This window comes from Oncorhynchus tshawytscha, linkage group LG07 (assembly GCF_018296145.1).
Source record: "Oncorhynchus tshawytscha isolate Ot180627B linkage group LG07, Otsh_v2.0, whole genome shotgun sequence".
Lineage (NCBI taxonomy): Eukaryota > Metazoa > Chordata > Actinopteri > Salmoniformes > Salmonidae > Oncorhynchus > Oncorhynchus tshawytscha.
The window spans coordinates 29,021,595-29,034,548 of record NC_056435.1 but is presented as its reverse complement, the minus strand read 5'-3'; the positions used below and the strand labels follow the sequence as shown (position 1 = coordinate 29,034,548).

Here is a 12,954-nt window from a genome sequence, read left to right as displayed (position 1 = left end):
AGGGAGAAACAGGGAGAGGGAGGGAGAAAGAGAAGAGAGAGGGGAGAAACAGGGGAGGAGGGGAAGGGGGAGAGAGGGGAGAAACAGAAGAGAGAGGGGAGAAACAGGGGAGAAGGGGCAGGGGGAGAGAGGGGAGAAACAGGGGAGAGAGAGATGAAAGAGAGGAGAGAGAGGGGAGAAACAGAAGAGAGAGGGAGAAACATGGGAGAGGGAGAAACAGGGAGGAGGGGTAAGGGGAGAGAGAGGGGAGAGATAGGGGAGAGAGAGGGACAAATAGGGGTGAGAGAGGGGAGAAACAGGGGAGGAGGGGCAGGGGGAGAGAGAGGGGAGAAACAGGGGAGAAACAGGGGAGAGAGAGGGGAGAAACAGAAGAGACAGGGGAGAAACAGGGGGAGAGAGGGGGAGAAACAGGGGAGAAACAGAAGAGAGAGGGGAGAAACAGAAGAGACAGGGGAGAAACAGGGGGAGAGAGAGGGAGAAACAGGGGAGAAACAGGGAGAGAGAGAGGGGAGAAACAGAAGAGAGAGGGGAGAAACAGAAGAGAGAGGGGAGAAACAGAAGAGAGAGGGGAGAAATAGGGGAGAGAGAGGGAGAAAATAGGGGAGAGAGAGGAGAGAAACAGGGGAGGGAGGGGCAGGTGGAGAGAGAGGGGAGAAACAGGGGAGAGAGAGGGGAGAAATGGGAGAGAGAGGGGAGAAACAGGGGAGAGAAAGGGGAGAAACAGAAGAGAGAGGGGAGAAACAGGGGAGAGAGAGGGGGGAGAAACAGAAGAGAGATGGGAGAAACAGGGGAGAGAGAGGGGAGAAATAGGGGAGAGAGAGGGGAGAAACAGGGGAGGAGGAGCAGGGGAGAGAGAGGGAGAAACAGGGGAGAGAGAGGGAGAAACAGTGGAGGAGGGGCAGGGGGAGAGAGGGGAGAAACAGGGGAGGAGGGGCAGGGGGAGAGAGGGGAGAAACAGGGGAGGAGGGGCAGGGGGAGAGAGAGGGGAGAAACAGGGGAGGAGGGGCAGGGGAGAGAGAGGGAGAAACAGCGGAGGAGGGGCAGGGGGAGAGAGAAGGAGGCGTGTTAGTATCAAGCAGGTTAGTGCCACAGCAGTTGGTTACAGACGAAGAGGTTGGGGAGCACACAGTCATAGAGAGATCACACAGCTGTTATGAAGTGCTCATAAGGGAGATATAAGAGGTCAGAGTGTGGCTGTGTGACGTGGCCAGGGGCCAGGGGATGTCAGAAGCAGAATGCTGCTGATAGAAGCAGCTTCAGAGTTAGGGGCAGAGCGAATGAGTGAGGGAGGGCAGCATGGCCTCCATGGGCATCATGTTTGCCACATCAGTGGGCAAGCTTCGGCTCAAAGGCGAATTATGGAAAAATGTTTTCAACAGTGTGTTCGTGTGTGTGTGTGTACATATTGCTGTGTACTCACCATCATCGCTGTTGTGGATGACAGAGATGGTGTCGGGAGCAGGTATGTCCACCAGGGGGGGCTCACAGTGGGGATCACTGAGAGAGAGAGAGAGAGAGAGAGATTTGAGTTTGAATAGGGGTGGGAAAATTAGCAACTGGTGAAACAGCTGGTCATGCAGCACAACTGAGCAGATATGTACATGTGTGAGGGTGAGGGTGTGTGCGTCAGTGTGTAATCCATGTGACCCCCTACAGCTGATAAACACACGCATTTCAGCTAAAAGAGCTCATGTGTTTATGAATGAGAGGATGAAAGATGAAATGGTTTCAATATGACAACATCAGATACTTCCATTCATCTAGTTACAAACAGACACTTCAGGTCTGGCCAGAGACGGAGAGATCTTCCTCACCGGAGAGATCTTCCTCACCGGAGAGATCTTCCTCACCGGAGAGATCTTCCTCACCGGAGAGATCTTCCTCACCAGAGAGACCTTCATAACCAGGGGGGGGATCTTCCTCACCGGAGAGCTCTTCCTCACCGGAGAGATCTTCCTCACCGGAGAGATCTTCCTCACCGGAGAGATCTTCCTCACCGGAGAGATCTTCGATGTTACTGTAGTGTCTCTGGGATGGCCGGCATGCCTCCCTACCTGCCACTTCTACTGTTACACTAATGGACTGGTCCAACCTAGGCCAGGATTCCAGAGGTGTGTGTGTGTATATGTCTTTTGGGCCTAAGATCAGCACTCTCTGTGGATCCTTCTGGCTCCTCTGGGCTGGACCAGACCCTTAAATCACTACACCCCCCCCACCCCCAAAACCCTTCACCATCCCCTAGTCCCATCTCTACCCCTCCCTCCCTCCCTCCCTCCTACACACACACACACACACACACACACACACACACACACACACACACACACACACACACACAGCTCACCAGTTCTCCTCAGTAGTAAACAGGTCCCTTGTGTCTACCTCACTACTCGTATAGGGGCCCCTGCACCTCTCTGCCTCACACACACACACACTGTCCCCTACTCCTGCGCCCCCACTCACCAGTACTCATCAGTGGCCCCTGGGCTGATGTAGACGGGCCCCTGCAGGTCCCGTGGTCCGGGGAAGACCCCGTCGTGGTGGATGATGATGGTCTTGATGAGCTCGTTAACGTGGGCCTGGCAGGACACCTGGTCACAGCTCTCTGGGACTGACATCAGTGTGGGCCCGAAGCAGATGGCCAGGTTATAGGGATCCATCATGTTGTCCTCACTGTACCGGGACAGGCTGGGGAGAGAGGACAGCAGGTTATAGGGATCCATCATGTTGTCCTCACTGTACCGGGACAGGCTGGGGAGAGAGGACAGCAGGTTATAGGGATCCATCATGTTGTCCTCACTGTACCGGGACAGGCTGGAGAGAGAGGACAGCAGGTTATAGGGATCCATCATGTTGTCCTCTCTGTACCGGGACAGGCTGGGGAGAGAGGACAGGAGGTCACTGTACCGGGACAGGCTGGGGAGAGAGGACAGGAGGTCACTGTACTGGGACAGGCTGGGAAGAGAGGACAGGAGGTCACTGTACCGGGACAGGCTGGGGAGAGAGGACAGCAGGTTATAGGGATCCATCATGTTGTCCTCTCTGTACCGGGACAGGCTGGGGAGAGAGGACAGCAGTTTATAGGGATCCATCATGTTGTCCTCTCTGTACCGGGACAGGCTGGGGAGAGAGGACAGGAGGTCACTGTACCGGGACAGGCTGGGGAGAGAGGACAGGAGGTCACTGTCCCGGGACAGGCTGGGGAGAGAGGACATCGTTAAGCACGAACACACACACACGAACGCACAGACATGAACACACACACACACGTACCGCCTTTATCGCATTCCTGTTGAAATCATTACCCATCATCTGTGTCCGTGTGTCTCTGTGTGTATACGACTGCAATGTTTAAACCAGAAAGTGCCAGAGTAAGTGTGTGTGTGTGTGTGTGTGTGTGTGTGTGTGTGTGTGTGTGTGTGTGTGTGTGTGTGTGTGTGTGTGTGTGTGTGTGTGGGTGGGTGCAGGACTGTAATGTTTTAACCAGGATTAGTGGAAGGCAGGGTTCCATTCCCTCAGGCTACATAATGTGTTATAAAGCCCTCAGGCTACAGAATGTGTTATAAAGCTCTCAGGCTACAGAATGTGTTATAAAGCTCTCAGGCTACAGAATGTGTTATAAAGCTCTCAGGCTACAGAATGTGTTATAAAGCTCTCAGGCTACAGAATGTGTTATAAAGCTCTCAGACTACAGAATGTGTTATAAAGCCCTCAGGCTACAGAATGTGTTATAAAGCCCTCAGGCTACAGAAGGTGTTATAAAGCTCTCAGGCTACATAATGTGTTATAAAGCCCTCATGCTACAGCATGTGTTATAAAGCCCTCAGGCTACAGAATGTGTTATAAAGCCCTCAGGCTACAGCATGTGTTATAATGCTCTCAGGCTACAGAATGTGTTATAAAGCTCTCAGGCTACATAATGTGTTATAAAGCTCTCAGGCTACAGAATGTGTTATAGGCTACAGAATGTGTTATAAAGCTCTCAGGCTACAGAATGTGTTATAAAGCCCTCAGGCTACAGAATGTGTTATAAAGCTCTCAGGCTACAGAATGTGTTATAAAGCTCTCAGACTACAGAATGTGTTATAAAGCCCTCAGGCTACAGAATGTGTTATAAAGCCCTCAGGCTACAGAATGTGTTATAAAGCTCTCAGGCTACATAATGTGTTATAAAGCCCTCATGCTACAGCATGTGTTATAAAGCCCTCAGGCTACAGAATGTGTTATAAAGCCCTCAGGCTACAGCATGTGTTATAATGCTCTCAGGCTACAGAATGTGTTATAAAGCTCTCAGGCTACATAATGTGTTATAAAGCTCTCAGGCTACAGAATGTGTTATAAAGCTCTCAGGCTACAGAATGTGTTATAAAGCTCTCAGGCTACAGAATGTGCTATAAAGCTCTCAGGCTACAGAATGTGCTATAAAACTCCCAGGCTACAGAATGTGTTATAAAGCTCTCAGGCTACATAATGTGTTATAAAGCTCTCAGACTACAGAATGTGTTATAAAGCTCACAGGCTACAGAATGTGTTATAAAGCTCACAGGCTACAGAATGTGTTATAAAGCTCTCAGGCTACAGAATGTGTTATAAAGCCCTCAGGCTACAGAATGTGTTATAAAGCTCTCAGGCTACAGAATGTGTTATAAAGCTCTCAGGCTACAGAATGTGTTATAAAGCTCTCAGGCTACAGAATGTGTTATAAAGCTCTCAGGCTACAGAATGTGTTATAAAGCTCTCAGACTACAGAATGTGTTATAAAGCCCTCAGGCTACAGAATGTGTTATAAAGCCCTCAGGCTACAGAAGGTGTTATAAAGCTCTCAGGCTACATAATGTGTTATAAAGCCCTCATGCTACAGCATGTGTTATAAAGCCCTCAGGCTACAGAATGTGTTATAAAGCCCTCAGGCTACAGCATGTGTTATAATGCTCTCAGGCTACAGAATGTGTTATAAAGCTCTCAGGCTACATAATGTGTTATAAAGCTCTCAGGCTACAGAATGTGTTATAGGCTACAGAATGTGTTATAAAGCTCTCAGGCTACAGAATGTGTTATAAAGCCCTCAGGCTACAGAATGTGTTATAAAGCTCTCAGGCTACAGAATGTGTTATAAAGCTCTCAGACTACAGAATGTGTTATAAAGCCCTCAGGCTACAGAATGTGTTATAAAGCCCTCAGGCTACAGAATGTGTTATAAAGCTCTCAGGCTACATAATGTGTTATAAAGCCCTCATGCTACAGCATGTGTTATAAAGCCCTCAGGCTACAGCATGTGTTATAATGCTCTCAGGCTACAGAATGTGTTATAAAGCTCTCAGGCTACATAATGTGTTATAAAGCTCTCAGGCTACAGAATGTGTTATAAAGCTCTCAGGCTACAGAATGTGTTATAAAGCTCTCAGGCTACAGAATGTGCTATAAAGCTCTCAGGCTACAGAATGTGCTATAAAACTCCCAGGCTACAGAATGTGTTATAAAGCTCTCAGGCTACATAATGTGTTATAAAGCTCTCAGACTACAGAATGTGTTATAAAGCTCACAGGCTACAGAATGTGTTATAAAGCTCACAGGCTACATAATGTGTTATAAAGCTCTCAGGCTACAGAATGTGCTATAAAGCTCTCAGGCTACAGAATGTGCTATAAAACTCTCAGGCTACAGAATGTGTTATAAAGCTCACAGGCTACATAATGTGTTATAAAGCTCTCAGGCTACAGAATGTGCTATAAAACTCCCAGGCTACAGAATGTGTTATAAAGCCCTCAGGCTACAGAATGTGTTATAAAGCCCTCAGGCTACAGAATGTGTTATAAAGCTCACAGGCTACATAATGTGTTATAAAGCTCTCAGGCTACAGAATGTGTTATAAAACTCCCAGGCTACAGAATGTGCTATAAAACTCTCAGGCTACAGAATGTGTTACAAAGCTCACAGGCTACATAATGTGTTATAAAGCTCCCAGGCTACAGAATGTGCTATAAAACTCCCAGGCTACAGAATGTGCTATAAAACTCCCAGGCTACAGAATGTGTTATAAAGCTCTCAGGCTACAGAATGTGCTATAAAACTCCCAGGCTACAGAATGTGTTATAAAGCTCTCAGGCTACAGAATGTGTTATAAAGCCCTCAGGCTACAGAAGGTGTTATAAAGCTCTCAGGCTACATAATGTGTTATAAAGCCCTCAGGCTACAGAATGTGTTATAAAGCTCTCAGGCTACAGAATGTGTTATAAAGCTCTCAGGCTACAGAATGTGTTATAAAGCTCTCAGGCTACAGAATGTGTTATAAAGCTCTCAGGCTACAGAATGTGTTATAAAGCTCTCAGGCTACAGAATGTGCTATAAAACTCTCAGGCTACAGAATGTGCTATAAAACTCCCAGGCTACAGAATGTGTTATAAAGCTCTCAGGCTACAGAATGTGCTATAAAACTCTCAGGCTACAGAATGTGCTATAAAACTCCCAGGCTACAGAATGTGTTATAAAACTCCCAGGCTACAGAATGTGCTATAAAACTCCCAGGCTACAGAATGTGTTATAAAGCTCTCAGGCTACAGAATGTGTTATAAAGCTCTCAGGCTACAGAATGTGTTATAAAACTCCCAGGCTACAGAATGTGTTATAAAACTCTCAGGCTACAGAATGTGTTATAAAACTCACAGGCTACAGAATGTGCTATAAAACTCCCAGGCAGGCTACAGAATGTGCTATAAAGCTCTCAGGCTACAGAATGTGCTATAAAGCTCTCAGGCTACAGAATGTGCTATAAAGCTCTCAGGCTACAGAATGTGCTATAAAACTCACAGGCTACATAATGTGTTATAAAGCTCTCAGGCTACAGAATGTGTTATAAAGCTCTCAGGCTACAGAATGTGTTATAAAACTCACAGGCTACATAATGTGTTATAAAGCTCTCAGGCTACAGAATGTGCTATAAAGCTCTCAGGCTACAGAATGTGTTATAAAGCTCACAGGCTACAGAATGTGTTATAAAGCTCACAGGCTACAGAATGTGTTATAAAGCTCTCAGGCTACATAATGTGTTATAAAGCTCTCAGGCTACATAATGTGTTATAAAGCTCTCAGGCTACAGAATGTGTTATAAAGCTCTCAGGCTACAGAATGTGCTATAAAACTCCCAGGCAGTTCATTACCTCTTTAAACTGCCTGGTCTCTTGCTGTTTTTCTATTCCAGAGCCCATAACAACCATGCATTGGATTGGTGCTTTAAAGGGAGTTTCCTACCCAAAAGGTCTGCAAGTCCATTCAATCTTGTGTGGATGAGTGCACTCTCGGGGACAAGGCTAGACAGTCTGACCACACTCTCAGCCCCCCCCACATGGTATGGTGACAGAGAGCAGATGATAAGCCATGGGGGAGGGGGGGGTAGAGAGGGCCAGGAGTGTTTGGGGGTCATGTTGAATCACTTGGACAAAATGGACCAGCTCCAAACAGGTTTTATCATAAGAGGCCTGTCTGGGTGCTCAAGTTACACTCCTCTCCCTCTCTTTTTCTCCTCCCTCCTTCTCTCTCTCTACCTCCACCCCCAGAGTGGAGGGTTTAGTCATCAAAGCTGAGAGGCCCCTTGTAGGTGTGTGTGTGTGTGTGTGTGTGTGTGTGTGTGTGTGTGTGTGTGTGGTGGCAGTAGTAAAGGGTGACTCTGGCACATCTGGTGTCCTGCATGACACAGTGGAGAGCTGTAAGGGCGGACAGACGCAGAGCAGCCATTTATACCAGCATGGGAAAGACACACACACACACCTCATTCTGGCAATGATAGTGAAACTGGAACAGATTCCGCTCGGCTGGGGAAACCACATGGCTAGACGCAGACCGCAGAGAGGGGAGGGAGGGATGAAAGGGAAGGATAGAGGGATGGGAGACTCTGAATAGAACATTCCAGATTAGCCCGAGCACAGCTTTGGTAGTGCAGTGGGGTCACCTGTAGTGTCACTCACGGACCTGTGGTAGCGTTCCATTTGTGTTGTAATAGCGTTAGTGCAGCGTTACTCACTAGTTGAGGAAGGCAAACAGGTATCTCATGACGATGAGAGTGTTGCTGGGCAGAGACAGCAGAACCTTCCTGATGTGGACAGCCCTCTCCTGCAGGTTCTCCATAGCTGAAACAGAACACACACACACACACACACACAAAGGGTAAACACATACATACGACACACACACACACACACTCACCACTGGACAGTGGTCTTTTTTGTAGGGTAAGATCATGGAAAAGGCGTGGCGCTGGGGGAGACTCACAGACGCAGGATATGAGGTCATGGAAGACTTCCTTGGGGAAGAGGGCGTGGTCCAGGCCTCTGAAGTAGAGCTTCAGAACGCCAGCGATGGAGTCCATGTCGTGATCATTCTGATCCCCCGCCAACGGGTCCTCACCTACAGACAGAGGGGGAAGGGAGGAGGGAGGAGAGAGAAAAAGAAAGAGGAGAAAGGAAAGGCATTTGGAGGGGGGGGGGGTAAAGAAGAAGTATTGTAAGATGAGCAGGTTCTTCTGTTTATGCTATCGCTGGAGCTGGGATTTCTGGGTAGTGTAGTCTTGCCTCTCTCAAAGGAGTTCTTGATGTCGTTGACCTCCACCTGAGAGCCAGACACTCTGAAGATGCCCTCATGGTGCAGACCTGCAGGGAGAGAGCGAGAGAGGGAGAGAGGCTTTAAATTCTACAACCACCTGAAAAGGAAGCGATTCCCAAACGTTCCATAACAAAGACATCACCTACAGAGAGACGAACCTGAAGAAGAGTCCCCTGTGCCATCACAGCAGCAAGAAATGGGCAACCAGTGAAGAACAAACACCATTGTAAATGCAACCCATATTTATGTTTATTTATTTTCCCTTTTGTACTTTAACTATATGCCCATCGTTACAACACTGTATATATACATAATATGACATTGGAAATGTCTCTATTCCTTTGGAACTTTTGTGAGTGTAATGTTTACTGTTAATTTTTTTAATTTTTTTATTTCACTTTTGTTTATAATCTATTTATCCTGCTTTGGCAATGTGAACATGTTTCCCATGCCTATAAAGCCCTTTGAATTGAACTGAGAGTGAGTGAGTGAGTGAGTGAGTGAGTGAGTGAGTGAGTGAGTGAGTGAGTGAGTGAGTGAGCGAGAGAGAGAGAGAGATGTTACTGATCGTCTAGACAGCAGACAGCCGACACAGGCTGTTCATTATTCTGTTGTATTTTAATTATTTATATTGCAATGGCATGATACTTAAAGTTATTCTATTATTATTATTAAAGCCAACCACAAAACACCTGTCCACACAGGCAGAGCCAGAGCCAGTCATTGGCACAGCCAACAGAGACACAGCCAGTCGTTGACCTATTCAACAGAGACCCAGCCAATGAGAGCACGTAGCAGGGCGTCCTCACCATGGCGACTGATGAAGCGGATACAGCTCTCCACCATCAGAGGGATGACCTGGCCAGCCTCCTGAGGGAGAGGAGGAGGAGGAGAGGGGGATTAGAGGAGGAGAGAATACGCCGCGGAGGTAACCAGGGGAGGGGGTGGGTGACAGTGGAGGATCATAACAAAAGGCTCCCACTAGGGGAGCTAGACTCACTGGATGTTATAATACTGGAATCTATCTCTTCTGATATGGTCCTTGGGAAGTCCCTACCCCATTAAAGTGGCAATGTACAATGGCTAAGGTAAGGTTTAAGGTTAGAGTTAAGCTTAGGGTCAGGTAAGGGATATCGTAAGGTTAGGGGTTAGGGTAGGGATGTCCCAAGGATCCAGGATAGCACTGACCCTTCTAATAGGGTACAGTTTACCCGCAGAACTGGTTCAGATGGTGTGGTCTGTAGACCTAGCAGGAGAATGGCATGGGGAGGGTGCATCATATGCAGAGCAGTGGACAGTGAGTCCAGGACAAAGATTTTTAAAAACATACGCAGAGAGAGCAACTCTGAATGGAGAGAGAAAATTACCTGCTTCCGTAGTGCAGAGTTCCTCCTGTCACTGGAGAGAAAGAGAGAGAGAGAGAGAAAGAGAGAGAGAGAGAGAGAGAGAGAGAGAGAGAGAGAGAGAGAGAGAGAGAGAGAGAGAGAGAGAAGAGAGAGAGAAAGAAAGAGAGAGAGAGAGAGAGAAAGAGAGAGAGAAAGAGAGAGAGAGAAAGAGGGAGAGAGAGAAAGAGAGAGAGAGAGAGAGAGAAAGAGAAAAAGTGAGAAGGTGAGAGCGAGGGAGAGAGAGAGAGAGAGAGAACACTGTTCTGTCAGTACGTCTCCAGAGATACTATTTATACACTGGAAATTATCTATTTCCTTGGACAGCGTAGCTAAAATGTGTACATTTGGCTCTATACTGAGAAAGTTCAAGTGGAACAAAGATCATACCACCCCCGACCAAAAATGCTAACCTCTCACCATTACCAATAAAAGGGGAGGTTAGCATTTCTTTACGGGGGTATGATCTTTGTCCTCTGAAACATTCTATTCGTATTTACAATAAAAGTGACTCCAAAATGACAAAAAATACATGATTTACCATTCATTTCTATTGCCTTCAGAAAGTATTCGCACCCCTTTCCTTTTTTTCACATCTTGAGGAAGGTGGAATTAAAATGGGTTTCATTGTTTTTTGTCAACGATCTACACAAAATACTCTCTAATATCCAAGTGGAAGAAAAATGTGAACATTTTGTAAAAAAATAAATAAATAAAATAAAACACTAATACACAGTGGGGGCAAAAAAGTATTTAGTCAGCCACCAATTGTGCAAGTTCTCCCACTTAAAAAGATGAGAGAGGCCTGTAATTTTCATCATAGGTACAGTTCAACTATGACAGACAAAATTAGAAAAAAAATCCAGAAAATCACATTGTAGGATTTTTAATGAATTTATTTGCAAATTATGGTGGAAAATAAGTATTTGGTCACCTACAAACAAGCAAGATTTCTGGCTCTCACAGACCTGAACTTCTTCTTTAAGAGGCTCCTCTGTCCTCCACTCGTTACCTGTATTAATGGCACCTGTTTGAACTTGTTATCAGTATAAAAGACACCTGTCCACAACCTCAAACAGTCACACTCCAAACTCCACTATGGCCAAGACCAAAGAGCTGTCAAAGGACACCAGAAACAAAATTGTAGACCTGCACCAGGCTTAGAAGACTGAATCTGCAATAGGTAAGCAGCTTGGTTTGAAGAAATCAACTGTGGGAGCAACTATTAGGAAATGGAAGAAATACAAGACCACTGATAATCTCCCTCGATCTGGGGCTCCACGCAAGACCCTGTGGGGTCAAAATGATCACAAGAACGGTGAGAAAAAATCCCAGAACCACACGGGGGGACCTAGTGAATGACCTGCAGAGAGCAGGGACCAAAGTATCAAAGCCTACCATCAGTAACACACTACGCCACCAGGGACTCAAATCCTGCAGTGCCAGATGTGTCCCCCTGCTTAAACCAGTACATGTCCAGGCCCGTCTGAAGTTTGCTAGAGAGCATTTGGATGATCCAGAAGAAGATTGGGAGAATGTCATATGGTCAGATGAAACCAAAATATAACTTTTTGGTAAAAACTCAACTCGTCGTGTTTGGAGGACAAAGAATGCTGAGATGCATCCAAAGAACACCATACCTACTGTGAAGCATGGGGGTGGAAACATCATGCTTTGGGGCTGTTTTTCTGCAAAGGGACCAGGACGACTGATCCGTGTAAAGGAAAGAATGAATGGGGCCATGTATCGTGAGATTTTGAGTGAAAACCTCCTTCCATCAGCAAGGGCATTGAAGATGAAACGTGGCTGGGTCTTTCAGCATGACAATGATCCCAAACACACCGCCCGGGCAACGAAGAAGTGGCTTCGTAAGAAGCATTTCAAGGTCCTGGAGTGGCCTAGCCAGTCTCCAGATCTCAACCCCATAGAAAATCTTTGGAGGGAGTTGAAAGTCCGTGTTGCCCAGCAACAGCTCCAAAACATCACTGCTCTAGAGGAGATCTGCATGGAGGAATGGGCCAAAATACCAGCAACAGTGTGTGAAAACCTTGTGAAGACTTACAGAAAACATTTGACCTCTGTCATTGCCAACAAAGGGTATATAACAAAGTTTTGAGATAAACTTTTGTTATTGACCAAATACTTATTTTCCACCATAATTTGCAAATAAATTCATTAATAATCCTACAATGTGATTTTCTGGATTTATTTTCTCATTTTGTCTGTCATAGTTGAAGTGTACCTATGATGAAAATTACAGGCCTCTCTCATCTTTTTAAGTGGGAGAACTTGCAGAATTGGTGGCTGACTAAATACTTTTTTGCACCACTGTATCTTCATTAGATAAGTATGCAAGCAACTAAGTCAATACATGTTAGAATCACCTTTGGAAGTGATTACAGCTGTGAGTCTTTCTAGCTAAGTCTCTAAGAGCTTTCCACACCTGGAGAGTGGAACATTTGCCATATATTTTCAAGCATATTTAAATCAAAACTGTAAACTCGGCCATTCACCGACTTCTTGATAAGCAACTCCAGTGTAGATTTGGCCTTGTGTTTTAGGTTATTGTCCTGCTGAAAGGTGAATTCATCTTCCAGTGTCTGGTGGAAAGCAGACTGATCCAGGTTTTTCTCTAGGATTTTGCCTGTGCTTAGCTCCATTACGTTTTTTTTTATCCTGAAAAACTCCCCAGTCCTTAACGATTACAAGCATACCCATAACATGATGCAGCCACCACTAAGCTTGAAAATATGGAGAGGTACTCAGTAATGTGTTGCAATCGATTTGCCCCAAACATAACACTTCAGGATAAAAAGTTGAATTGCTTTGCCACATATTTTTCCGTATTACTTGGGTGTCTTGTTGCAAACAGGATGCCTGTTTTGGAATATTAAAATGTTGTACAGGCTTCCTTCTTTTCACTCTGTCAATTAGGTTAGTATTGTGGAGTAACTACAGTGTTGTTGATCCATCCTCA

General features: G+C 46.0%; 1 protein-coding gene across 1 annotated transcript in view; it reads right to left on the bottom strand.

Annotated features, from left to right (window-relative positions):
- Window positions 1–12,954, bottom strand: part of LOC112255243 (SLIT-ROBO Rho GTPase-activating protein 2-like) — a 133,744-nt gene that overhangs the window by 17,043 nt on the left and 103,747 nt on the right. The window contains 7 exon segments of the mRNA XM_042324252.1: window positions 1,421–1,497; window positions 2,464–2,688; window positions 8,018–8,123; window positions 8,266–8,400; window positions 8,565–8,642; window positions 9,405–9,465; window positions 9,963–9,993. Coding sequence (XP_042180186.1) covers window positions 1,421–1,497; window positions 2,464–2,688; window positions 8,018–8,123; window positions 8,266–8,400; window positions 8,565–8,642; window positions 9,405–9,465; window positions 9,963–9,993 — 713 coding nt within the window.